Source organism: Macaca thibetana, chromosome 9 (genome assembly GCF_024542745.1).
Source record: "Macaca thibetana thibetana isolate TM-01 chromosome 9, ASM2454274v1, whole genome shotgun sequence".
NCBI classification, from domain to species: domain Eukaryota; kingdom Metazoa; phylum Chordata; class Mammalia; order Primates; family Cercopithecidae; genus Macaca; species Macaca thibetana.
In genome coordinates this window covers 97,900,987-97,928,473 of record NC_065586.1, presented here as the reverse complement: position 1 = coordinate 97,928,473, position 27,487 = coordinate 97,900,987, and the positions used below count along the sequence as shown (strand labels likewise).

Genomic DNA, 27,487 nt, shown 5'->3' with positions numbered 1-27,487 from the left:
CCCCGTGACTTTTGGTTTAGGGGCAGATTGCTGGGGAGCTAGTCTCCTTCCCCGCACTTTGCAGTTCACCCTTTCACCGGGTGCCTCCCCCGGGCTGCAAGGGTGGGGGCGGGGGTAGGGGGAGCCAATCCCGGCAGCGCCAAAGGGGGGAGGCGGCGGTGACAGCCGCGGGGAGGGGGCGGGAGGAGAGAGGCGGCTCGGCTCGGCTCCGCGCTCAGCTCCGCTCTGCCTCCGGCTCTGCGCTCACCTGCTGCCTAGTGTTCCCTCTCCTGCTCCAGGACCCCCGGGTAGACCTCAGACCCCGGGCCCTTTCTCAGACAGCCTCAACCCGAACTCCCCCAGCCCCGACAGTGCACTAGGCCGCCAGGGGGCGCCGTGTGAGCGCCCTATCCCGGCCACCGGCGCCCCCTCCCACGGACCGGGCGGGAGCGGGGCGCCGGGGGCCATGCGGGGCCAGGGCCGCAAGGAGAGTTTGTCCGATTCCCGAGACCTGGACGGATCCTACGACCAGCTCACGGGTGAGTCAGTGACGTGGGGGTCGCGGGAGGGAGGGTGGCTTCCTCTACACCCTTCCGCCTCTCCGACCCCGACCTGGCCCGCACCCACACTCTGCCCCATTCCCAGGCACTCTTCTGGCAGGTCTGGGCGGCAGGACACTGGGGTTCAAAGCCTTGGGTCCCGCAGGGGTTGGGGAGGAACAGAAGAGGCAGGTGTGGAGAGGCAGCAGGTGTGGGCGTATGTGACACAGGGCTGGGAGGGTATCTGGAGTGGGAGGTGTTACGTGCGTGAGCGCCTGTCATTCTGTGTGTGTGTGTGTGTGTGTGTGCGCGCGCGCGCGCGCGCGCGCCTCCCACAGCTGGTTGCCATGTGCCCTGGGCTTGGTGACAGCTAGGGTGAGTGTGATTGTATGTGGCAGTGCAACTGTATGGTCTCGTCAGATGTTTGAGGTTGCATAGGACCCTGGCTGTACTGATGAAGTTGTTTTGACCATGTGTCTCTGTTATATGTGCAATGATGTGTTTTGAGTGTGTAATTCTGTATGAAGTGGTGTGTAACTACCAGAGTGTGTCAGGGCTCCACTTTAGGGTGGCTTGTCTCTTTGTAGACTTCATGACCATAAGCCCTCTGGGCAAGCATTTGTTAAAGTAGGTTGTGTTGTGTTGTGTGATTGTGAGATTAGTGTTTGGTGCTAGTTGTGTACTTTCATGTGGTGATGTCTGCAGCAGGGCTCTGTGAGTGTCCATGACGTGTCTCATCCTTGCTGCCTCTCCGGCTTCCTGGTACAGATAGGGGTCTTTAGTACACCCCACTGCTTCACCAAGTTTTCCGCAAATAGCCCAGGTGGACCCAAGGAGGGACTCTAGTGTTCAGCTGCCCAGCCTGGTTTCCAAGAGACCTTATGGCTCTAGCACCTAGCCCCTGTAGGAAGGCTTTAGTTAGTGCTGGGTCAGCCCTCTCTTCCCACACCAAATCATGTACTCAGATTATTCTTACAACTGAATCCTTCAACCCCCAACAAACCTTTCAGAACTTCACTCAAACCCCAGGAAAACACATCCTCTTGCTTCTCCTCCAGAGCCAGAGCTAGAAGCTCTAGGCTTGAGAAGTTCCATGTGATGTCCTGTATGTCCCCCCAAACCACTTGGCTGCCTGGGCATCCTCTCTTTCCCACATGGGGAGGTATGTGAGACCAGTACATCTGTGCATGTGCATGTTCCTGGGTTTGGTAGGAAGAGCCATGTGTTTGTGTAGGTGACTGTGTCACCCTTCGTACATTTCCATGTGTGTGTTTGTGTCTCTCATTGTGCAGCCTGCTCTAGAAAGCCAGCAGAGTGGGAGGAGGGAGGCTGTCTCCCTGAGGCCAAAACAAAGCTGGGGAGGTGGAGGGAAGCCATGATCCTTGTCCTTCCTGAGGGGAGTGAGATTGAGACCTGGGAAGGGGGAGGGGACTAGGATGAGGTGCCTTGAACATGTGCCTACCCCCACCCCCCATCACTGTTCCTGGGAAGGCCCTAGTCAGGATCAGGGGAGCCACTCAGGCTGGCCCCAGATGAGAGAGCATGCCAGATGCCCCTCAGAGCTGGATGGAATCCAAAGGGCCCGCTGTCCAGCACTTCCATGAATTCTGTTTCCACCTCCATCTTAGAATTCTTGAGAGTAGTAAGGGCCTAGGGGCCTTCAATACCATCACATTAAGTCAGTGTTTGCTTCCAGCTTTAAGGGGTTCTCCTGCTTAATGGAACCATCCCTTCCGCACTTAGCTATTTGAATGAGACTGGGTGGCGGAAGCGTTTGTATTTGGAGATGCCCTGCCTCAGGTCAGTCAGGAATAGAAGTGTACCAACTATGTGACTTTTGTTTTCTTGGCCTCACCTTTCTCATCTGTAAAAGAGAATGTTACTTCCTGGCTGCCTCCCAAGGGAAATGGAAAGGTCAAATGTTGACAAGCGTCAAGAATCGTGGTACGGGTCTACAGCAGCCTACCTGTAGATAGCTCCGCACAGGACTTGGAAAGTAGACATAGGACTACCAGGAGCTCTCATCTCGAAGGGCGGCTTATTTTATAGTGGGAGACAAATCAGGTTGGGACGCCAGTGTTAACGAAGACTCTGGGCGGGCGGCGGCGCCAAGCTCTGAGTGCTGCGAGATGCCTAAGCTGAAGCACGAAGGGGAGTCGTTGTCCGCGGTGCTGAAGCGCGCGCCAGGCCTCGCCTTCCCTTGCCTGCAGGTGGGATTCCTGGGATCAGATTTAGGGTAGTCTCCAGCTCCCGTCATCCTGGCCCATCAGGCTTGCAGGGAGGCAGCTGGAAAGTTACACCTCAGGGCATCCTGGGTACCTTCGACCGTTTTGCTTCCCCACTCCCAACCCAAAGCTCAAAACGGAGCTGGGAGACTCTTTAGGAAAACAAAACAAAACAAAACACAGTCCGAGCCCCACCCGGACCCCTGTCTAATCCCTCGGGTCTTCCCAGCCCAGTGGGGCCGCTGGGCAGTGCGGTTCCGAGGGGAAAGGCTACGTTTAGCGGCGGCCCTGTCTGAGTGGAAGAGAGAAAGGCCAAGAGAAGATGCGGAGAGGGTTGGAGCCTGACTGGCCAGTCCTGAGCTCGGTCCCCGAACTGGGATCTCTCCTTGGAGTCCCTCCGGCCCTGAGTATTGTTCCCGGGGCGGGGGTGCCCCCGTGTGGCTGCGAGGAGCCATGCGCACGGAGCTGCTTCGCGATGGGGTGGTCGCCGTCAAGTGGATAAGATTTGCCCAGAGTTAGGAGGTCATTCCCACCACTTAAAAGTATGGTTTTCAAACAAATATGCAGGATCCCAGTCGAAAGAGCGGGACTGTATCTCTCCCGTAGGCTTTCCCAGGAATTTGAAGGCGTTAGAGGGTCCTGGAAGGGTTTACTTGGAGTGTAACCTGATAGGGATGAGTCCAGAGTCCGGGAAAGGGGCGCAGTGGGACCGAAGTGGGGGGGTGGGGGTGGGGGTGGGGCTCTTCTCGAAGCATTCGGCTGTAGCCAGCGTATGGTGGTAGAGTCTGTAAACCTGCCGCACCGAGACAAACGCAAATAGAAACAGTTGTGAGAGCAAGGAATTTGGAGCCGGGAGACAGAAAACAGTGGGACACAACTCTGCCGCCTCTTCTTTGCCACCTCAATACACTGGCCTCCTCTCCTTCCTCCTGTCTTGTCTTCCATTGGTCCAGAAAGTGTGGAAGTGTGGGGAGTTGCCATGACAACTGTGTCCTCTTACTCCTTCGGCTCTTTATGCCAAAATGGTGGGGGCAGGGTGCAGGGTGCGGGGAGGAGTGCGACAGGCGGAGAAAGGGGGGCTGAAAGGAGGCAATAAAAGATACGGTTCATTCCCCATCCAGCTCTTTTCTCAAAACCCACATGTACTTGCCTGGCCTCCCCGCCAGAACCCAGAAAAATGCTCTCTGAGAAGGCTGAGTCCGCGCCACCCCTCCCTGCCCCCCTAGTCCAGGAACTTTGGGGGCGGATGCTTCACATGATGGGGCCAGGGTGAGCTCCTCTCAGGCGGCCAGGAGCACATGGGAAGTCTCCAGGGTTTCAATCCTATGCCTGCCGGGCCGGCCCTCCCGCGCCGCCCACGCAGGGCCCACTCGGGTGAGGGCGGAGACCGGACCGCCCCGGGCCCTGGGGGCGGAGCTTGGACGCAGAGCTCTCCGCCAAACCATGAACCGATGCCCTCGCAGGTGCCGGAGCCCGCTGGGGCAGGCAGCGCGATCTCTCTACCAGCTGGTGACTGGGTCGCTGTCCCCAGGTATGAGGAAGGGAAGGGAGGGGCAGGATCCTTCAAAGAGTGAGCGAAGTGGGGTAGGAGCTCCGCAGAGGTAGGGAGGGAAGGGCCCCTCACATAGATGGAGGGAGCAACATCCCTCCAAGAAAAGAGCTTCCCAGGCAAGATCCCGGACAGAAGCGGAGCAGGGGATGGTCCTCCTTACAGAGTAGGAGGAAGACAGCGCTCTTCAAAGCGCTGTCTTCAAAGGAGAGGGGCATCGAGGTCCCTCACAATGGTGGAGGGGGCAGGGCTTCTCACTGAAGGCAGAGGAGGGGGCCTCAAGTGAGAAGCAGGGCGCCTCCCAGGGATGAAAGGAGGAGGCTTGCGGCAGATCAGGGAAAAGGTTCAGCTATTTCCTGCATTTCTTGGCTGAAGGGGTCTTAAGATGAAGGGTCAGTGTCCAGAAGGAAAAAACCCTGAGATGGGCCTAGACCGACATGAACTCAGCTAGTGAGTTCATGCATGATGTGGGACGGGTAGACTTGTGTGGCTTAAGGATTGTGTGTCTCTATTTTCTCTCTCTCGGAGTGTGTATTAATGGGATTGTGCATTACTAAGTTGTGCATCACTGGGCTATGCATGGCTGAGTCTGTGTCTCCGTGGGGTTGTGATCACTGGGATTCTGTGACACTGAGACTGTGTGTACCTGGAGTTCTGTACTTTAGGATTGTGTTGAGGGTTCCTGAGTCTCTAAGTTAGTTGTGTAGCCTTTGTGAGGTTGTACCTTGGTGTGAGATTTGTGGAGTGTATGAGGTGTGAATTGTGTGTATCCCATGGCACTGCTGAGGTGTGTTTCCTTATGACTGCTTGGGCAGGGCCCACAGAACCCAATATCCCCTCTGCACCTGGCCTCAAACAGACCAAAACAACCTGGTCCTGTGGCATTCTGAGATCTGTCATTTTCTGGCTCTCTCCATGGGTATCCACTTGAGCCCCTGGAGTATAGGTAGGGCCTGTGGCCTCTCCTTGCCATCTATCCCCCAAAAGGAGGGTAGATGGATGGTCCTGAGCCAGAACCATACCTGGAAATCTTCTGGGGAGCATACAACCTCCAAGCCCCCTGCTTGGGCCTGTCTCCAGTGACAGATGGCTGGAGCCAGGCAGGGCCAGCTCTCAGTCATTGTAGGCATGACTTCCAGGACCCAAAATAGCCCCAACGTCTAGGGAGGTCATTAATCACCCAATGCAACTGGGGGCTGCAGTGTCTTTGGCCTAGCTAGGAATGGTGTGGGTCTGGGGGACTGAGAGAAGGGCTTTGAGGTCCTCACTGGCCGGGTTAACAGTGGCAGTGGGGGGTGGGACAAAGGTAGACTGGGGAAGGTGGGACAGTTGCATAGAGTGGGTTCCCCCACAAGGCGGTGTTACTCACATTTGAACTGGGGGAGATAAATAACTAAATGATAGGAATATCTCTGTGGTAAGACATGAGGGATATGGGGAAGGCCCACCTCATGCCTCGAGATAGTTTTCCCTTGAGTTCCCACTCTGCCAAATTGCTTCCATTGAGATTTTACTTTGAGTGAAGAGCTAAATTCGTGGCACAGGGATGCTTGGGGAGGATGGATTTGGCAAGTTTCTCACGGAACCTGAGGACTTGAGAATTCTCTGAGTGGGGAGAAGAGAGAGCCTGGAAAACAACTCGCTCTTTCACTCCTGACAGACTCGACCACGGGATGCCTGGCTGATCTAGGACCATGAGTCCTGGCGGGGTTGGGTCAAGGTCTCTGAGAGTTGAGAGTGGGAATTAGGAAAAGGAGGGGCCAGGGCCAGGGCAACTGACTGCAAGTTATCAGCAGCAGGGAGCAAGGAGGTGCTGTTGTGGAGCCCCTTTCCATTCAAATAGTCTGGCTTGGCATTCAAGATTTCATGGAATCTGACCCTTTTTAATTTTATTACCCATAACTCCCTTACCTAATCTAAGCTGTAGGCCCTAGGATTCCTTGACACCCCACACATACTGGAGAGACTGCCTGAGGGAGCTGACAGATCACTGACTCTGGTTAAACTCATTATTATTATTATTATTATTGACAGAGTTTTGCTCTGTCAGTCAGACTGGAGTGAAGTGGCGTGATCTTGGCTCACTGCAACCTCCGCCTCCTGGGTTCAAGCAATTCTCCTGCCTCAGCCTCCCGAGTAGCTGGGATTACAGGCAAGCGCCACCACGCTTGGCTAATTTTTATATTTTTAGTAGAGACGGGGTTTCGCCATGTTTGTCAGGCTGGTCTTGAACTCCTGACCTTGTGATCCACCCGCCTCGGCCTCCCAAAGTGTTGGGATTATAGGCGTGAGCCAGTGCGCCCAGCCAAACTCATTCTTTATTAGCATGTCAGCTGTTATCTTGGGAAAAAGATCACTCTTTTTTCCCAAGATAAGCAGGGAGCTTATAATGGCGGGGAGCTTCAATTCCTTCATCTGCAAGATAGGTATACTACCACTCACTCTGACCATGTCAGCTGTAAAAACAGGAATAATAGATCCTACCTCTCAGGTTTATTATGAGGACTAAGTGAGATACTACATGTAAAGTATCGAGGACACGAAATAAATATTGGATAAATATTATCTCTTTGTTTATTTGTTTGAGATGGGGTCTCACTTTGTCATCTAGGCTGAAGTACAGTGGCATGATCATGGCTCACTGTAGCCTTGAACTCCCACCTCAGCCTCCCAAGTAGCTGGGACTGTAGGTGTGCGCCACCATGCCAGGCTAATTTTTTTTTTTTTTTTTGAGAAAGAGTCTCGCTCTGTTGCCCAGGCTGGAGTGCAGTGGCGTGATCTCGGCTCACTGCAACCTCTGCCTCCCAGGTTCAAGCAATTCTCCAGACTCAGCCTCCCAAGTAGCTGGGATTACAGGTGTGTGCCACCATGCCCGGCTAATTTTTGTATTTTTGGTAGAGATGGGGTTTCACCATTTTGGCCAGGCTGGTCTCGAACTCCTGACCTCGTGATCCACCTGCCTCGACCTCTCAGAGTGCTGGGATTACAGGCATGAGCCACCTCACCCAGCCCAGGCTAATTTTTATAGAAGCGGAGTTTTGCCATGTTGCCCAGGCTGGTCTGGGACTCATGATCCAACCTCCTCAGCCTCCCAAGTGCTAGGATTACAGGCGTGAGCCACCCACTGTGCCTGGCTAAATGTTGATCTCTTTGTTAAGGTGGACAGTTGATATTTGAGCCTGACCTCCCAGTTAAGAAGCTTTTGCTATAACTAATTTCATAACCTGCCTATAACAGCTCCTATCAGCTATAGGCATCCTACAAATATTTTTTGAATGAGTAGATTCCTTAGAGTTCTCTCAGTGGGGCTGTCTCTCCCTACCCAGTGAGAGCATATTTGGTTCACCTTCATTGCACAAGCACTAGCTCAGAGCCTGGCACTCACTTTGTGTAGGTCCAGGTTTTTTTTGTTTGTGTGTTTTTCTTTTAACATCTTCGCTCTCCCAGGAGGTTGGAATGTATTTGAGGAAACAAGACTGATACAGAGAAATCTGGGTTCAAATCTCTGCTTCATATCCTGTTAGTTGGGTGACCTCAAGCAAGGCCCTTTACCTCTCTGCACCTCATTTACCTCATTAGTAAAATGGGTACAATACTATTCACTGCCCATCTCATGGGGTTGTTATGAGAAGCCATCGAGATAATAGTCTTTGTGGAAATGCTTTATGAACTATTAAGAGCTATAGAAATGTAAGGGGGAGTGTTATGCTGTTAATAATAATGGTGGCAGACACTTATTCAGTAGTTACTCTGTGCTAAGTATTACTCTTTTTTCTTTTTTTTTTTTTCTGAGGTGGAGTCTTGCTCTGTCACACAGGCTGGAGTGCAGTGGCATGATCTCAGCTTACTGTAACCCCTGCTTCCCCAGCTCAAACGATTATCCTGCCTCAGCCTCTCGAGTAGCTGGGATTACAAGCATGTGTGCCACCATCTCTGGCTAATTTTTGTATTTATAGTAGAGACAAAGTTTCACCATGTTGGCCAGGATGGTCTTGAACTCCTGACCTCAAGTGATCCTCCTGCCTCGGCCTCCCAAAGTGCTGGGATTTCAGATGTGAGCCACTGTGCCTGGCCTGTGCTAGGTGTTATTCTAACAACTGTCCATATATTATTTTATTTTCCCCTCCTCAGCAACCATATGGGTTGGGAAACAGGCATACAGAGGTTGAGAGCCCATCCAGTTATTGCAAGTTGCAAAACTGGGATTTGAAACCAGGGAGTCTGGCACCCTAGTCCACCCTATCACTTACTATGCTACAACACCACCTTTTACTGTTCCCACTGATAACATTACAGAATTCCCTGCTGAATTTTGAGGACTGCAACGACAGGTTACTGGTAGACCACTGAAGGCTGGACGCTCTGAAGGGAAGGGAATTTAAGCTGCCTCTAACGGATAGGTAAGAGGAAAAGCAGAAGGGAGGGCAGCCCTGACAGAGATGGTAAGAGCAAAAACACAGAAATAGGACAGTTTGGTGTGTTTGAGCTACAGTGAGGAGGCCAAACTGGCTGAAACAAAAGTACCCTAATGAGGGTAGAGGGAAGAATGTTAAATGCCAGGGGTGGAAGTTGGACAGTCATAGGGAGGTATTTGCTGGTTTCATCTGTAAATCAGTAACCTCTAAGATGTGACAAATGGCAAGCAGTCCCTGAATAGACTTTTTCCTAGGGGAAAGGAGTGGAACAGGCCAAGCCTATTTGAAGCCGGACGCAGTGGCACACGCCTGGAATTCCAGCACTTTGGGAGGCCGACGGGGGCAGATCACTTCAGGCTAGGAGTTCGAGATCAGCCTGGCCAGCATGACAAAACCCTACTTAAAAATATAAAAATCAGGTGGGCGTGATGGTGCACGCCTGTAATCCCAGCTACTCGGTGGCTGAGGCACGAGAATCGCTAGCGCCACCGCACTTTAGTCTGGGTGACAGAGCGAGACCCTGTCTCAAAAAAAAGGAAAAAAAAAAAAAAAAAAAAAAAAAAGCCTATGTGAAGCGTCATCTTCCCACCCCTTCCCTGGATGGGGCAGGTCAGGCAGAAGGAAGGGGTGTGAGGTTGGACGCCTGCCCCCCAGTGGTGGCTGTATAGAACTGCAGATCAGGCAACCTCAACTGGGGCCTTAGGGACTAGTCCCCACCCCACAAATTGGGTTGAGACACAGTCATCCCAGAGCTGGACAAGAGGGACGGCTCTTTCTGGGGCCAGTCCCCCTAAATTGGGGCTCTCGGCTGGGCCAGCTTTCCAAGAAGGGAGCCAGTGTAGTGTGGTGGTTTAGAGTGAAGGCTGAGTCAGACTAGGTTAAAATTGAAGCTCTGATCTTGAAGATTTGCTTAACTTCTCTTTGACTTAGTTTCACCACCTGTAATATGAGGATAATAGTACAGGCTTCATAGGTTTATTGTGAAATTCAGTGTTACATCGCCTGTAAGCACATAGTGCTTTATCTATTACATAGTCAATGCTCAGTCACCGTTAGCCAGCAGCGGTAGTAATGGTATTACTAACCCAGAGGCCCTAGTCTTGTGGCTCATTGGCTCTGTAGGCCTATCCCCACCCCTTTATACACACACACACACACACACACACACACACACACACACACACACACACCCCACCAAGAAGAGGAAGGGAAGAGGAGGGAGGGACCCCGGGGATGCTGGCTGGGAGGGGTGGCTCCCTTAGAGGGTTCAGATTTCCTTCCTACAGCAGCTGGGCTTCTCCATCAGCTCAATAACAGTTCCCAAGGAGCAGGCAGGGCTTGCTCCTGGATGAAGTCCCAGCCAGAAGGAGCCAGCACAGTCCCCCCTCCTTTCCCAAGAAGCTTGGGTCTCTTGACCCCAAAGGCAGCTGCAATAAGTCCCCCCCCCAGAGAGTCCTGATGGGGTTAAGTGGCCTTTTTCTGCCTAGGCTACTGCATCTTATCCCCCCATCCCTTGGGCCTCAGTTTCACTGTCTGTGGCCTGTGGGAAGAGAGTGCTTCCCTCCTCACAGTCTCTATGGCAACCAAATCGATATTGCTGGTATCCTCCTAGCAGGAGAGGTGACTGCCTTCTCCTCCATTATTCTCATACAATTCCATGCCAATACAATGACACAATGGTAGACCCACCCTCCAAATTATACGACACATCCACCTAACAAACTTCAGACCCACATCCTACAACCCTACTAAAACACTCCCCATGCACGCTCACAAATACTTCAACACACTCCCACACATGCAGACCATAGACACCCAGCTCACATACCCATATACGCAAGAGTCAAAATGCATAACTGTACGCCAAACACACCTCTGTGACAGGTGCACAGTCATGTGTAAGCACACACATAAGAGGAGACATACACACTCCCATACTGACAAACATAGGAATATACACACAGGAAAACACCTAGCCACCATAACATATTCTGACCCATGCATCTGATTACTTATACATGTGCAGATGGTGGTTTCTCACACACATACACACTGCCCTTCCCTGCCTTCTCCCTAAGCTCAGCTCCTCCCTCTGCCCCCTCCCTTTGGCACAGAGTAGCCACAGGATGTCTAGGGGAAGCACTCCTCAGGGACAGAGGCGGGTCACTGCCCCCTCCCTCCTCTGGCCCATATCTTATCCTGTCCTGGTCCATATTCTTTGCACCAAAGGTTCCTGAGGAGGTGCCAGTTCAAAGGCTGAGGTGGCCCTGCAAAGAGGAAGAGGCGGCGGCTGTGGTTGGGAGGCTTGTGGGGCAGAGGCGGGGTGATGGGGGAGAGGGAGGAGATCCTAGGAGGAAGAGGGGGAGGGAGGCTGCAGGCAGTCCTACTCAGGCTGGGGAGCCTGAGGGGGAGGTGGTGTGAGGCGGCAAACCAGCGTGTCTGAACCTGGGCCCTGTAGGGGCCATGCCCTAGGCCCACCATGAACCTGGAAGGGCTGGAGATGGTCGCTGTGCTCGTGGTCCTCGCTCTATTTGTCAAGGTGCTGGAGCAGTTTGGCCTCTTTGAGCCTGTCTCCTTGGAAGGTAATCTAGGTGTCCTGGCAAGTCTGAGCTGCTGGCTGGTGGGGCAGCTGCCCCACAGCACTGGGGAGGGTGTTTGTCTGTTTTCATGACTGGGGGCAGGGATGAGCAGGTGAGTGATGAGACAGGGATCTGGGAAGTGAGTAGGGGTGCTTGGGGGATATGACATCTGGGAGAGGTGAAGAGGAGGCCTCGAGGAGTAGATACGGAGGGAGGAGGGAATCTGGGGGACAAGGTGTCAGGAGGTGATGAGGGGTGCAGTGTGGGAGGACTGGGGTGTGGAGATGAGGAGGTGAGGGGATCCTGGGGGATACCAGGAGGGGTCTGGAGATAGGGAAGGAGTGTCTGGAGTAGAGAAGGGAGGTTCTAGGGATCCTGAGATAACACCAGATTTCTGGGGGGTCCTTTTTGGAATCAGGGACCCACCATGGTGCCTGTGCATCTTCTCCACACCTCCATCCATGCAGTGTAGCTTATGGGGTGTGTGGGCTCAGTGTGTGAGAGACACAGGGTGTGACTTTGTGTTCCTGTATGTGAGAGAGTACAGAGTGTGTAACTGTGAGCCTGTGTATGGAACAGGGATGTGACTGTATGTGTGAGAGTGACAGGGCATGTGGCTTTGTGAGAAGGTGGATGTGGCCAGGCCTGAGTGGCACAGTGTGTGGCTGAGCCTGTTTGGGTATCAGGTTGTGCATGTGGCTGTTTCCAGAGTTTCCTGAGGATATACCAGCTCCATACCCAAGGCTTGGGAGGAGGTGGGTTCTGGAGGGAAGAGTGTGAACATTGTGAAGGAGACATTTATAGCCCAGCTCTGATTGGGGAAGAGGAGTGGATCAGATCAGGGACCCTACTTCCCAAGCCCCCTTGCCTCTCCAGGCTCCTATCAGGATCCAAGTACGGAATGGTCTCCAGGGCCTAGACATTGGGAGTGGAAAATCAACTCCCCTCCCCACCCCACCTGAAAGTCAGTAGGGAGAGTAATATTGGGGTGGAGAGGAGAGCACTTCTGCCTCCCCCTTGGGAGTTTTGACCTCCCCCTCCTCTTCACAGCTAGAACTGTGTAACTTCATAGCATGGCTGTTCCCCAGTGCCACCAGGGACAGGAAGACAGACTAGAACCATGACGGAGGACTGCAGGGTAGATACCTGGAAGAACTGGAAAAATATGAAGGAAGCTGGGAACAAGAGAAGGTGCATGAATTGCCTGCTCTAGGGTTCAGTAAGAGCAGAAAACTCTTAGCTCACCCTCCATCCTCTGCTGCATTTATTAGGGTGGAATGGGGAACAGGGAGCTGGACCTAGATGAACTGGGACAGCTGGGCTGAGCTTGTTCTCATTCAATCTGGAAAAGGTGAAATTGATTGAGTTCTAACTTGCCATTCATTTTAGATGGGAAAGGGGAAAGAGGGGGCATCTGGGAATCCCAGGCGCTTTGGGCTGAAGGCAGCCATTCTCTTCTCACCTTTAGAGGAGACAGAGGCTTGGAAACAGATAGGGGGCTGGGGTGGGGGGCAGGAGAGCCACCCCGAGTTGGGCGACTACACCATTGGAGGCTCCAGGCGCAATCCGGCTTCGGGAAACCAGAGTCCAGGCTAATGGAGCCCTGGGCCGGAGGCCAGGCCACCATCGATCCCCCTGCCTGGCCCACCACCTCCCTCCCACCTCTCCATGGCTTCTGGGGTGGGAGGGAGGTAAGGATGTGTTGAAGTAGAGGAGGTGGTTACTCACCCAGCTACCTCCTGGTAAGGGGGCCTGGTCTGGAGGGTGAAGCCTGGATTGGGAGGGTGGGGTATATGGAGAGGGAGTAACCTTTAAAGGAAGTTGGACCCCTCCAGGAATGGACTGAGGCCGGCTTTAGCCACTGTGTCAGATCCAGTGGGCTCTGACCTAGGAATCTGGATGCAGTGCAGCTGGGAGACACACAGACACACAGATACACACACACACAGAGTAACACTGAGGGTCCTCTGGGGGTGCAATTAGAGCTGTAGAAAATGTGCAGAAATAAGGGGAGAAGAAGGGAAGGGGAGCCATGATCAGTGGGCCCTGGATAGCCCCACAATAGACCAGAATACTCCCCTCCAAGATCTCTTATTGCCTCAAAGTTTACTATTATTTCACCCTCAAAGAGCAAGCATACTGGAAAAGACTGTGAAGGGGCCGCAGTTTAGGGTAGATGAGTTAGCTGATGAGGAACCCTGCCCTTTGGCAGAAAGATTCTGGGCGCCTTGGAATGAGGAGGGGTTATAGGAAAGAAAAGTGGGTGTACCCAGGAAAAATGAAGCCTCTGTGGGTGAGGTATTGAGGTAAGCCTTAGATATCTGGATGCCATGGGGACCCAGGGCACAGTGTGATATGGGTAAGTGTCATGACAACCTTGATATGTATCATGTTATAAGGTCACAATGTCATAGTGTTCTTTGTAGACTCACGGGTCATGATGTCCCAGAGGCATTGTGTGTTCTTGTGTGGTTTGATCATGCTGTATGTGAGATGGCCTGTATGGGTCTCCATGTGTGTGTACCCTGTTTTACTTAGGTCACATTTGTATTTGTTTGTTAAGGAGTAGCAGTTCATAGTGTGTGTGTGTGTGTGTGTGTGTGTGTGTGTTGGAGCATACATATTAGACCATCAGGTGTGAATTACTGGATTTCAAGCTGTCACTGGCACCCATGACTGTGATGTATTGCTCTGCATGTCACTATACACGCCTGTCACTATAGGTATGTGTATGAGAGAGGTGTTCTTACCCAGGCAATCCTTGAGTTGGACATCATCCTAAGAGGTCCAGCCATGGCACTTGAGCCAAGGGTACTAGGTCAGCAAAGACACTGAGGCCACTGCCACCTCATCCTTGCTGCCTTGCTGTCATCCGCCACGTCCCATTAAACAAAGTGCCTAAGCCTCACCTCTATGGACCCACTGGGCTCCCCTAACCCAATTCCAACCACCCTTGCCATTCCTTTCCTCCCCCTTAATTCCTCCCCCAGCCCCATCCCCAGATGGGGTTGATTTGTGACTGGTGGGGAGGGGACAGGGAACAGAGGGACAATGGGAGTTAATGCGCCTTCCCGGGGTCTTCTCTCTTCCCAGGCCACCCTCCAGGGCCCACTAAAAAAGCGCTGAAGCAGCGATTCCTCAAGCTGCTGCCTTGCTGCGGGCCCCAAGCCCTGCCCTCAGTCAGTGAAAGCAAGTGCCTCTCATGTGCTTCCGGGGGCGGGGCCCGATGTGTGCGTGCGTGTGTGTGCGTGTGCGCGCGCGCGTGCCCCAGGCCTACGCGTGTGTGTGCACGTGTGCCCCAGGCCTGCGTGTGTGCGCGTGCTCCAGGCCTGCATGTGTGTATGTGGGGGGGAGGGCGTGCCCCAGGTCTGCGTGTGTGGGGGTGGGGCATGCCACAGGCCTGCGTGTGTGTGCGCGCGCGTGCTCCAGGCCTGCGTGTGTGTGTGCGTGTGTGTGAGCGTGCTCCAGGCCTGTGTGTGTGGGGGGGTGTGCCCCAGCCCTGCGTGTGTGTGGAGGGCATGCCCCAGGCCCGCGTGTGTGTTGAGGAGGAGACGTGCCCCAGTCCTGCGTGTGGAGGAGGGGGGTGCCCCAGGCCTGCGTGTGTGTGTGTGTGTGTGTGTGTGTTGGGGGGCGCATGACCAGCGTGGTGGGGGCGGGGGGTGGGTGCTGGCTGGGCTGCAGCATAAGGGGGCGTGGCTGCCGTGCTCATATGCGACTGAAGCTAGCGTGTGTGGGCGTGGTCAGTTGGGGGCGGGGCCCGAGCGTGTGTGGGTGTCACTGCTCCCGCAAAGCTGTGGGACCCGAGAGTGTGGGTGTGACCAGTGTGACCGGGCTGAGGTCTGAGCCTGTGTAGCTGTGGCGAGACCAGGCGACCGTGAGGGTCCGTATGTGGCTTAGCTGGGTTAGTGTCTTCAACTCCGTGCGGCCGCCCCCTTCCCCACTGTATTTTGGAACTCTGATGTGTGTTGCCTATGCCCCGACAGGATGGTGACAGGTGTAGAGGATGGCGCCTGCCCTCCTTCAGATACCAGGGTATTTGGGTTTTCTATCCCAGCCTGGTCCCCTGCTGAGTGATCTCGAGTTGAGTGACCTCGCTTTGTCTCTAGGTCTCCATTTCCTTAGTTGGGCCTTGCCTACCTCGTAGGATCATACTGCATTTTGCAAACCATAAAGGCCCGCCTTGTAGTTATTTGAGCGTGCTGTTGTGTTGAACATAGATGGGTCCCACACGTGGGTCGGAAAAGGACAGGCGTGAGTCCCGCAAGCTTGTGTGCATGGGTCCGTTTCGTGTGTGTCTGTGCTGGTTGGGTGTGCCTTCGCGCGGGTTAGGGTGTGAGGTTTGCTCTGAGTGTGAGGGGCCAGGTGTGTGTCTGCAGTTGGCCGGGTCTTCCGCTTTCTCGGTGACAGTTCGCTCCCTTCAGCATTAGCCGCCCCAGCCTCCCTCCGCCCCCACAGACCCCGCCTGCTGGACCCAGGTGACTTACGCTCCTGGTGGGGGCGGGGCGGGGCAGGGCGGCTTTGCCATCTTGGGGTGGGGGGCTCTTGCCTGGGGGCTGGATATTGGGGCCGGGGCGGGACTGAGTTGGGGTCGGGGGTGGGGTCTGGATGTAGGTTGGCTGAGCTGGGCGGGGCATGGCTTAGGCATGGCTGGGATAGATGGGGCTGGGCTGGGCGAGGGGAGGGGGTTGGGCGGGGCAAGGCCGGGGCTGGGCGGATCTCAGTTGGTCCTCGAAGGCCCGGAGCTCCGACCCTTAGACGCCCCCTCTTGAACGCGCTTTTCCCACTCCTTCCTTTCTGAAACGAAGATGCAGCTGGGGGCCTTCCCCTCCAAACAGGGATCCAGGGCCCAGGGGCGAGCACTGAGTCGGATCCCCGGCTCTGGGGCCAGGCCAGGCCTTGAACTGCTGATAGACCTCGAAGATAGCCAGCATCTTTTCTCCTTGCCTCAGTGTTCTCGGCTCGGGGCCTAGGGAACTGGCAGCCTGGTCTCTAGCATCGGATGGGACCGGGGGCGGGGAGGGGGTGAATGGGTCAGTGATTTGAAGATGGGTCGCGGAGGCCGGGCCTGAGGCGCAGCTGTACTCACCGCTCCGCAGACAGCGTGGAGGATGAATTTGAATTGTCCACCGTGTGTCACCGGCCTGAGGGTCTGGAGCAGCTGCAGGAGCAAACCAAATTCACGCGCAAGGAGTTGCAGGTCCTGTACCGGGGCTTCAAGAACGTGAGTGCAAGGCGAGGCCAAACTCAGGGTGGGAACAGGAGGACCCAAGCCGGTCCACAGCTTCCCAGAAAGCATGGCTTGGATGCTTGAGGTGCTGGGTGGAAGGGAGGCAAGGCCCTGAGATTGAACTTCTAGCTGGAGGTTCTGGGGCGGGGCCTGAACGGAAGCGGCGCCTGTAGACTGTCAGTTTCGTTCCATGTTTTTTATTTGTGCACTGGGAAAGAAGTCTTGCCTCCCATCACATGAGCCACGTGGTGAGTCCTCTGGAGGCTTGAAGATTATCCCCCTCCCTGGGAGTCTTGGGCCATGGAGGGTGGGGGTGGTGAATAGAAGGGGATTTTGTCTCTGCCCTCAGCCTGGTGCCCTCTCTCCTTCCAGGAATGTCCGAGCGGAATTGTCAATGAGGAGAACTTCAAGCAAATTTACTCCCAGTTCTTTCCTCAAGGAGGTGAGGGGACAAGGCGCAAAGGGCAGCAGCTGTCCTTCTCTAGGCTGAGGGAGGGAGGGATTCTGGAGGGGCTGGGAATGCCAAGGTGATGGGGGGTATGGGGAGCTCCATAGAAGGAGGAAGTCCTCTCCTGTGTGGAAGCCAACTTCTCCACACTCACCCTGCAGACTCCAGCACCTATGCCACTTTTCTCTTCAATGCCTTTGACACCAACCATGATGGCTCGGTCAGTTTTGAGGTGAGCTGGGCGAGGTGGGCCAGGGAAGCCTGTTTCCTGGACTTCAGGGCCAGGATCTCCAGGCCAAACCCAGGGAAGGGGTTGGGTGAAGAGTACCTGAAGACACAGCTCCCTCCTGCCTCCTTCCCAGGACTTTGTGGCTGGTTTGTCCGTGATTCTTCGGGGAACTGTAGATGACAGGCTTAATTGGGCCTTCAACTTGTATGACCTCAACAAGGACGGCTGCATCACCAAGGAGGTGCAGGGCAACTGAAGGGCTGGGGGGCTGTGGCACTGATGGGGGTGGTGTGCAGAGGGTGATGGGAGGGAAATATGACCCATATATGCCCACAAGCAAGGGATCAAGGGAGTCTGGAGGCTCTGAGGAAGCATCCTCTTGTCTCTTGGCCTAACAGGAAATGCTTGACATCATGAAGTCCATCTATGACATGATGGGCAAGTACACATACCCTGCACTCCGGGAGGAGGCCCCAAGGGAACATGTGGAGAACTTCTTCCAGGTACTTGGGACTGGGTAGGCTGGAGGGCCCTGGAGTGAAGAGAAGTAGACCAAGAACCAGCAGGGAACTCACCTGACTTCTGTCTGCCTCTCTTGCCCATCCCTCCTGTTCTCCCTGCCTGACCACCTTCTTGCAGAAGATGGACAGAAACAAGGATGGCGTGGTGACCATTGAGGAATTCATTGAGTCTTGTCAAAAGGTACAGCTCCCTGCCCTCGACATTACCCTGACCTGGACTCAGGCCTGATTTAGTAATGTAGGGAAAAACTTCTTTGGGCAGAATACCACCTCCCCATCTCACCCCCACATTTCAATCCTATTCCTTTGTGGGAGGCTTACCCCTTCCCTACCTCAGGTCTCTCTGGGCATCTCCTTCCTCTGTGCCTTTGAATGTCCCCATCTGTGACTCAGTGTCCCTCTCCCTGTCTCTGATAAGCTCCTTCTCTTTCTGTCTCTTCAATCTGCCTCGCTCACACCATGGCCACAGGATGAGAACATCATGAGGTCCATGCAGCTCTTTGACAATGTCATCTAGCCCCCAGGAGAGGGGGTCAGTGTTTCCTGGGGGGACCATGCTCTAACCCTAGTCCAGGTGGACCTCACCCTTCTCTTCCCAGGTCTATCCTTGTCCTAGGCCTCCCTGGGGGCTGGAGGGATCCAAGAGCTTGGGGATTCAGTAGTCCAGATCTCTGGAGCTGAAGGGGCCAGAGAGTGGGCAGAGTGCATCTTGGGGGGTGTTCCCAACTCCCACCAGCTCTCACCCGCTTCCTGCCTGACACCCAGTGTTGAGAGTGCCCCTCCTGTAGGAACTGAGTGGTTCCCCACCTCCTACCCCCACTCTAGAAACACACTAGACAGATGTCTCCTGCTATGGTGCTTCCCCCATCCCTGACTTCATAAACATTTCCCCTAAAACTCCCTTCTCAGAGAGAATGCTCCATTCTTGGCACTGGCTGGCTTCTCAGACCAGCCTTTGAGAGCCCTGTGGGAGGGGGACAAGAATGTATAGGGGAGAAATCTTGGGCCTGAGTCAATGGATAGGTCCTAGGAGGTGGCTGGGGTTGAGAATAGAAAGGCCTGGACACAATGTGATTGCTCAGGCATACCAGGTTATAGCTCCAAGTTCCACAGGTCTGCTACCACCGGCCATCAAAATATAAGTTTCCAGGCTTTGCAGAAGACCTTGTCTCCTTGGAAATGCCCCAGATATTTTCCATACCCTCCTCGATATCCATGGAGAGCCTGGGGCTAGATATCTGGCATATCCCTGGCATTGCTTCCTCTCCTTCCTTCCTGCATGTGTTGGTGGTGGTTATGGCAGGGGAATGTGGATAGGAGATGTCCTGGCTGATGCCTGCCAAAGTTTCATCCCACCCTCCCTGCTCATCATCCCTGTTTTGAGGGCTGTGACTTGAGTTTTTGTTTCCCATGTTCTCTATAGACTTGGGACCTTCCTGAACTTGGGGCCTATCACTCCCCACAGTGGATGCCTTAGAAGGGAGAGGGAAGGAGGGAGGCAGGCATAGCATCTGAACCCAGTGTGGGGGCATTCACTAGGATCTTCAATCAACCCGGGCTCTCCCCAACCCCCCAGATAACCTCCTCAGTTCCCTAGAGTCTCCTCTTGCTCTACTCAATCTACCCAGAGATGCCCCTTAGCACACTCAGAGGGCAGGGACCATAGGACCCAGGTTCCAACCCCATTGTCAGCACCCCAGCCATGCTGCCATCCCTTAGCACACCTGCTCGTCCCATTCAGCTTACCCTCCCAGTCAGCCAGAATCTGAGGGGAGGGCCCCCAGAGAGCCCCCTTCCCCATCAGAAGACTGTTGACTGCTTTGCATTTTGGGCTCTTCTATATATTTTGTAAAATAAGAACTATACCAGATCTAATAAAACACAATGGCTATGCACAGGCTGCCGTCTCTGCCTTTTGTCCCTCCCACCTACAAATACTACACAACCCCTAACTCATGCACCTGCAGCCTTTTAGATCCCCAAGAAAGTCGCTTTCTTTTCCATAGTTGGCCATACCTTGGCATGAGACTGAGACATAGGCTCTGGAATGGTTGGAAACCCACCGAACCTCAGGCCCCCACATGAATCTCCCTCCCACACAGCCTGAGAGGAGACAAGGAAGGAAGGACAGGACACTGATGTCCCAAAGACTGTGCCAAGCAAGCTGTTTTTTAGCTGACATTCTTACAAGTTGAATCACAGATTTCTAATTTACAGACTTTTTAGTTAATCTCAAAGTGCTTTCTTTTGAGGGGGCTCCCTTTACTTTTTTTCTTCTTCTTCTTTTTTTTTTTTTTTTTTGAGATGGAATCTCTCTCTTTCGCCCAGGCTAGAGTGCAGTGGCCAGATCTCGGCTTTACTGCAGCCTCCGCTTCCTGGGTTCAAGCAATTCTCCTGCGTCAGCTTCCCGAACAGCTGGGATTACAGGCGTGCGCTGCTATGCCCGGCTTATTTTTGTATTTTTAGTAGAGACAGAGTTTTCGCCATGGTGGCCAGGCTGGTCTCGAACTCCTGACCTCATGTGATCTGCCTGCCTGTGCATCCCAAAGTGCTGGTTCCAGGCGTGAGCCACCGTGCACAGCCCCTCCCTTTAGTTTCTAATGAAAGTTCCTTTGTGTCAACATTCCAACCTTGCCTCCAGTATAGATAAATATTTTTTTGTGTCCATACCCCAGCCAGGAATGATGGGGGAATGAGATGGAGTGGACCCAGCGCAGGTCACCATGAGGCAGATGGCACAAAGGATGACACGGACTTTGTGTGTTCCCACTCTTTCTTTATTCTGTGTTCTGCTCCTGCAGAGGGACCCACCAATGGTAGGTTCCTCTCCTCCTTTCTCTGGGTCACCATTATGTGGTGACTAAATTTCACCATCCATAGGGGAGTATCAGGCCTTCTCCTCCCTCATGACAAAGTCAAGGGGAGGGATATGTTGTCCAAGAAGCAAAAACTCACTTTTAGCGTCCATTGTTTTATCATCTGTGTTGCCTGCTTATATCATCAAAGAGCCATCTGCTCCTTGGGTCCTTGGGTTTCTTTGAGTCGTCAGCATAAAGATCTGATAAAAGCTGTGGGCCCATTATCGAGAAGAAAAAAAAAATGCAAGAATTCCCATGCATTTTTGTATCCCTTTAGCTCATCTAAGGGTCCTAAGTTAAGAACCTGTGATCTAGAGTGAGTGCAGCGGCTCATGCCTGTAATCCCAGCACTTTGGAAGGCTGAGGTGGGTGGATCACTTGAGGTCAGGAGTTCAAGACCAGTCTGGCCAACATAGTGAAACCCAGTCTCTACTAAAAATACAAAATTAGCTGGGCATGGTGGCACATGCTTGTAATCCCAGCTGCTTGGGAGGCTGAGGCCAGAGAATCGCCTGAAGTGGAAAGCGGAGGTTGCAGTGAGCTGAGATGGCACCACTGCACTCCAGCCTGGGCAATAAAGTGAGACTCTGTCTCAAAAAAAAAAAAAAAAGAACATGTGATCTAGTCTTAACTCTCCATTTTATAGAAGAAGCAGGCTCAGAGAAGGGAAACTTGCTCAAGGTCACTCAGTGAGTTTGTAGCAGGACTGAGACTAGACTCAATCCCTCAAGTCTGTCAGCAGTGGCCTTTGGGCACAGTAAAGAGTCATATGTGGGCTGGGTGTGGTGGCTCACGCCTGCAATCCCAGCACTTTGGGAGGCTGAGGCGGGCGGATCGCAAGGTCAGGAGATCCAGACCATCCTGGCTAACACGGTGAAACCCTGTCTCTACTAAAAATACAAAAAATTAGCCAGGTGTGGTGGCGGGCGCCTGTAGTCCCAGCTACTTGGGAGGCTGAGGCAGGAGAATGGTGTGAACCTGGGAGGCAGAGCCGGCAGTGAGCTGAGATTGATTGCGCCACTGCGCTCCAGCCTGGGCGACAGAGCGAGACTCCGTCTCAAAAAAAAAAAAAAAAAAAAAAGAGTTGTATGTGAAGGGTTGGATGCTGTGCATGTTATGCATAATCCAAGCAAAGGATTGTGCAGGCTGTGACAGGCTCTCATGATGCCTTCTGCTTTTCCTTTATGGCACTTCTCAGTTTGTAACCATATACTTACTTGGGTAATTATTTACTTGTCTTCTCCTATACCCTGTAAGTTCCTGAGGGCTCCCTGAGTGCCTGGACTAGGGTTTTTTTCTTCACCATCTTATTCTTGAGGCCTGGCACATAATAGGCCTTCAGTAAATAATAGTGGATGAAAGGACATGGTTAATGTGTGTATACAATTACATAGGTATGGAGACACTTGTTTTTCTTTTGTTTGAGACTGGGTCTCACAATCTCAGCTCACTGCAACCTCTACCTCCCAGGTCCAGGTGATCCTCCCACCCCAGGCTCCCAAGTAGCTGGGACCACAGGTGCGCACCACCGTGCCTGGCTAATTTTTTGCATTTTTGGTAGAGACAGAGTTTCACCACATTGCTCAGGCTGGTCTCGAACTTCTGAGCTCAAGCAATTTGCCCACCTCTGCCTCCCAAAGTGCTGAGATTACAGGTGTGAGCCACCATGCCTGGCCCAGTTTCCATTTTCGAAGATAGATTCAAGTTTAGTGGAATAGAAGCAGAGAACTGCTAGTAAGCTGAGAAGTGCCCCAGAGCCCAAGCCTACAGATGAGATCCAGAAAAAAACAGTAGGTTGGCATTCAGATTGTCGCCCAGGCTGGAGTGCAGTAGAGTGATCTCTGCTCACTGCAACCTCCGCCTTCCGGGTTCAAGCGATTCCCCTGCCTCAGCCTCCGAGTAGCTGGGATTATAAGCACATGCCGCCATGCCCGGCTAATTTTTATATTTTTAGTAGAGATGGGGTTTCGCCATATTGGTCAGGCTGGTCTCAAACTCCTGACCTCAGGCGATCCACCCGCCTCAGCCTCCCAAAGTGCTGGGATTACAGGTGTGAGCCACCACGCCAGCTTCAGGTTATTTCATCTTGGCCATTGGTTGGGTTCTGAATGTTGTCAGCTGCTCCATCTCAAAATACTCTCCTTTCTTGCCTTCCAGTATTTCCTACTCTCCTGGTTTTCCTCAGGCCCTTCTGGCTACTCCTTCTCAGCCCTCCCTTATAGACTCATCCTTCTCAACTTGAATTTTAAATCTTAGGCCCCACAGCTCAGACCTAAGCCTCTTTTCCAAACCACCCCTAATCCCATGGCTTTAAACACCATCGATATGCAGAGGCTCCTAAGTTTATATCCCCAGAACTCTCTCTTCTGAAATCTAAAACCTATCTATCCAATTGCCTTTTTAAATTTTTTTTTCCTGTCATCCAGGCTGGAGTACAGTGGTGCAATCATAGCTCACTGCAGCCTCAAACTCCTGGGCTCCAGTGATCCTCCCACCTCAGCCTCCAGAGTAACTAGGACTACAAGTGTGTGCCACCCACACCCCACTAATGTTTTAATTTTTTGTAGAGATGGGGTCTTACTATGTTGCCCAGGTTGCTCTTTAACTCCTGGGCTCAAGTGATCCTCCTCTAGTCTCAGCTTCCCAAAGTGCTGAGATTACAGGAATGAGCCACCGTGCCTAGTCCAATTGCCTATTTGATATATTAATGTGGATCTGTAATGGTTAAACTTAACATGTTCAAAATGGAGCTTAGATTCATGCCTTTCCAGTCTTTCCCATCTCAGTAAATGATACCAACATTCATCTAGTTGCTCAGGTCAAAATTTAGAAGTCTTCATTTCTTCCTCTCCTTCATTCTCCCTCCACCCCCATTTAATCAATCACCAATTCCACCGCCAAAGGTACACCACCTCTCTCTGTCTCTGATGCTGTTTCCTAGCCCAAGCCACTATCACTACTCACCTAAATTACTCCTTCCTATTTGTCCGTCTGAAGTAGCTCCTTGATGCAGTTGGTAGGTTTCTTCCCTTCATAGCCCTTACCACAAACTGTGAGTTCCTATGTGTGTACTGAATGTGTTATTGTCTAGTTCTCCAAACAGAATGTAAAATCTGTGAGGGCAGGGTCCTCTCTCATTCATTCCACAAATATTCATCATAGGTATACTAAGCACTGTTTACTGTTGTAGGTGTTGGGGGTGGGTGGGGAGAGGTGTGGTATGGTGAGAAAGTGTATAGCAGTTATGTGGCAAGAACCACTCTTCAAATTTGAGGGACACAGAAATGGGGCCAACCTTCCCTATGAGACTGGACTGTGGAAAGTAGGAGAAATCGTGGCTACTGACTTGCTGGCGGTCGCCATGGGATGAGATGTAAGGCAAAGAGGAAAATGTCATGAGACTAAGGACATCAGCCAGAATGACAGCCCCCAAATCTCCTGTCAACCTATAAGGAAGAAGCTGAGGCAAAATGACTACAAGTAGAGAGTTTATTATAAGCTTGAGGATTGCAACCCAGGAGCATAGATTCAAGTTGCCCTAAATAGACACTCTGATTAGTAGCAGTTACAAGTGGATTTTTATAGGAAAAGAAGAGGCAGTTCCTGAGTTATTTACCAAGAATTTACATTAAAATAACATAAGCTATTGACTAACTATATATTGTTAAACTATAGGGTATGTGTTAGAGTGTCCAGTACAACATTATTAGGTTAATTTATAGCTACTTGTGTGGCAACAGCAAACAGTGTCAAGAGATGATTACCTAGCTCAAAGGAGGGAGGTGTAGGATGTGATCCTGTCATTTTATTCCTTTATTTTTTTTTTTTGAGACCGAGTCTCACTCTGTTGCCCTGGCTGGAGGGCAGTGGCACAATCTTGACTCACTGCAACCTCTGCCTCCCAGGTTCAAGTGATTTTCCTGCCTCAGCCTCCCAAATCGTTGGGATTACAGGCACGCACCACCACGCCCAGCTATTGTTTGTAGTTTTAGTAGAGACGAGGTTTCAACATGATGGCCAGGCTATTCTCCTGACTTTCTGCCTGCCTTGGCCTCCCAAAGTGCTGGGATTACAGGCGTGAGCCACTGAGCCTGGCTGATTCTGTCATTGTAATGCCTCGCTGGGCCTATTTATTTTTAATTTTTAAAGATTTATTTATAGGGCGGGCGCGGTGGCTCAAGCCTGTAATCCCAGCACTTTGGGAGGCCAAGACGGGTGGATCACGAGGTCAGGAGATCGAGACCATCCTGGCTAACGTGGTGAAACCCCATCTCTACTAAAAAAAAAAAAATACAAAAAACGAGCCGGCCGAGGTGGCGGGCACGTGTAGTCCCAGCTACTGGAGAGGCTGAGGCAGGAGAATGGTGTAAACTCGGGAGGCGGAGCTTGCAGTGAGCTGAGATCCAGCCACTGCACTCCAGCCTGGGCGAAAGAGCAAGACTCCGTCTCCAAAAAAAAAAAAAAAAAGGCCGGGCGCGGTGGCTCAAGCCTGTAATCCCAGCACTTTGGGAGGCCGAGGCGGGCGGATCACAAGGTCAGGAGATCGAGACCACAGTGAAACCCCGTCTCTACTAAAAAATACAAAAAATTAGCCGGGCGCCGTGGCGGGCGCCTGTAGTCCCAGCTACTCAGGAGGCTGAGGCAGGAGAATGGCGGGAACCCAGGAGGCGGAGCTTGCAGTGAGCTGAGATCGCGCCACTGCACTCCAGCCTGGGCAACAGCGTGAGACTCCGTCTCAAAAAAAAAAAAAAAAAAAAAATTATTTTTTAATTTTTTAATTTTTCTTTTTTTTTTTTTTTTAAGAGGCAGGGTCTTGTTCTGTGGCTCAGGCTGGAGTGCAATGGTGAGATCCTAGCACTACAAGTACACATCACTATGCCTGGCTTTTTTTTTTCTTTTTGAGATGGAGTTTAGCTTTTGTTGCCCAGGTTGGAGTGCAATGGCACTATCTCGGCTCACAGCAACCCTGGTTCAAGTGATTCTCCTGCCAGGCATCTGCCACCATGCCCAGCTAATTTTGTATTTTTAGTAGAAACGGGGTTTCTTCATGTTGGTCAGGCTGGTCTTGAACACCCGACCTCAGGTGATCCATTTGCCTCAGCCTCCCAAAGTGCTGGGATTACAGGCGTGAGCCACCATGCCCGCTGTATTTTTATATTTTTCTAGAGACTGTGTCTGGCAATATTGCCCAGGCTGGTTGCAAACACCAACACTGCACCCAGCGATCTGGGCCTGATAATTTAAGAGGACTCACATTTCTCAGATAAAGCTTCTTTTCGGCCAGGTGAGGTGGCACATGTCTGTAATCCCAGCACTTTGGGAGGCTGAGACTGGAGGATCACCTGAGCCCAGGAGTTCGAGACCAGCTCAGGCAAGATGTTGAGAGCCCTGTCTCTACCAAAAATGAACAAATTAAATGAGTGTGGTGTCGGGCACTCACCTATAGTCCCAGCTACTCGGGATGGCTGAGGCAGGAAGATCCCTTGAGAACCCAGGAATTCAATACTTAAGCTATGATTGCACCAGCCTGGGTGGCAAAAGTGAGACCTCTTATCTTACAAAAAAAAAAAAAGTTGTGTTCCCAACCCCAACGGACCACAATATCCAGTGAAGCTGCTACGGCCCCTAACTCTCAGCACAGGAGGTTCCTTAAGAAAATGCTTGGCCGGGCGCGGTGGCTCACGCCTGTAATCCTGGGCGACAGTGAAACTCCGTCTCAAAAAACAAACAAAAAACGCTTGCTCCTAACCCCCATCTCAACAATCCAGGATTGAAAAGAAGAGGGACCATGAAAGTCCCTGAAACTACAAGTTGGGCTATGGCTAGAGGAGGTAAATATCAGACTGAAGTGTAAGATGGACATTACTAAGTCTTAATCATCATTTCATGTTTATACCTCACAGGCTGAGACAGATTTCTCAAGCAACATAAACGTAAAGTGCATTAGGACAGGACTACAAGAGAGCTCTGAGAACATACAGCGAGGAGACCCAAACCCATCTAGGGCTCAGGGAAGGCTTCCCAAGGAAGCGATGCCCATGCTGAGGCCCAAGGGATCTCATGCCCCACTGCACACACCGCGCGCTCCCCATTCCCAAACGAGGCAGGCTTTTCATGCCTCCCTACCTTTGGACTCTGTTGTTCGTTCCACTTTCTTGGAGTACTGTCTTCCCTCCCCTCCTGCTCAGTAAAGCTAACTTCACATCCTTTATAATCCAGCTGAAAAGTGAAGCCATGCCCACGGCCTCTCCCCAAAGGAGGAGTGAGTATCACCTGTTCTGAGCTCCAAAGTTCTTGGGGACACCTTGTGGGAACTGCGTGTGTGGTGGCTTGTCTCCACCACCGTACTGTGAGCTCATAGTGTTCCTAGAGCCCAGCACCAGGCAAGCTCTATAGATGTCTACTGAATGAAGCAATGAACGAATGATTTCATTTGAAATGGGATTAGGGGAAAATGATTCAAGGCAGAGGGGTGAGCTGAGCTCCTTGGAATGGTGTCTTTACCGAACCAAGCCTGGGTCAGGCAGATGTAATGAGCCCACATATTACAAGAATCTCCATAAAAGTAGGTCAGTTCTTTCCTAGCTCTTTAAGAACGAGAAGCTGCGGTTCCGCGCCTGCGCACTGAGAGAGTAAACACCTCTCCTTTTCACCTTCCCCCCTTCTCCCTATTGCCCCAACCGGCCGCAGCCTCCTCCCATACGCCCCTCCTTCGGGCCGGGTAATGGTCCGTTCCAGGGTGTCAGGCTTGTTCCGGAGGGTGGCAAGCAGAAATGGTACATTCCACTGCCTTCATTACCTTCTGCTTTTCGCGTCTCCTCTGTTCTATTTCCCCCTACCTAGAGGAGCTTAATAGGCTAGCCCCAAAAAAGGCGGGGGAGCCGGGCGGAGGGGACCGGTCTGAGCCGGTCTGCAGCG

At 52.5% G+C, this 27,487-nt stretch overlaps 3 protein-coding genes across 10 annotated transcripts in view; all 3 read left to right on the top strand.

Annotated features, from left to right (window-relative positions):
- Positions 1–103: 103 nt before the first annotated feature.
- Positions 104–27,487, top strand: KCNIP2 (potassium voltage-gated channel interacting protein 2). Of its 8 annotated transcripts, none has more exons than XM_050804180.1 (10): positions 104–518; positions 14,380–14,475; positions 15,708–15,761; positions 16,383–16,507; positions 16,886–16,955; positions 17,123–17,193; positions 17,324–17,431; positions 17,589–17,693; positions 17,830–17,892; positions 26,473–27,474. In XM_050804180.1, the coding sequence occupies exons 1-10, from the start codon at positions 446–448 to the stop codon at positions 26,758–26,760; spliced, it is 1,053 nt and encodes a 350-aa protein (XP_050660137.1). In that variant the 5' UTR covers positions 104–445; the 3' UTR covers positions 26,761–27,474. The 8 variants fall into 8 exon arrangements, with proteins under 8 accessions (XP_050660137.1, XP_050660141.1, XP_050660138.1 ...); XM_050804184.1 differs by lacking the exon at positions 26,473–27,474 and adding an exon at positions 18,181–19,326; XM_050804183.1 differs by lacking the exon at positions 104–518 and adding an exon at positions 16,734–16,761 and having other exon boundaries at positions 14,411–14,475; positions 26,473–27,487.
- Positions 431–27,487, top strand: part of NPM3 (nucleophosmin/nucleoplasmin 3) — a 66,044-nt gene continuing 38,987 nt past the window's right edge. Inside the window, exon 1 of the mRNA XM_050804203.1 lies at positions 431–434. The gene's annotated coding sequence lies outside the window, so the exon portion shown is untranslated. The remainder of the gene's footprint in view (positions 435–27,487) is intronic.
- OGA (O-GlcNAcase) overlaps positions 17,455–27,487 on the top strand; it is a 45,918-nt gene continuing 35,885 nt past the window's right edge. The window contains exon 1 of the mRNA XM_050804109.1: positions 17,455–17,460. The gene's annotated coding sequence lies outside the window, so the exon portion shown is untranslated. The remainder of the gene's footprint in view (positions 17,461–27,487) is intronic.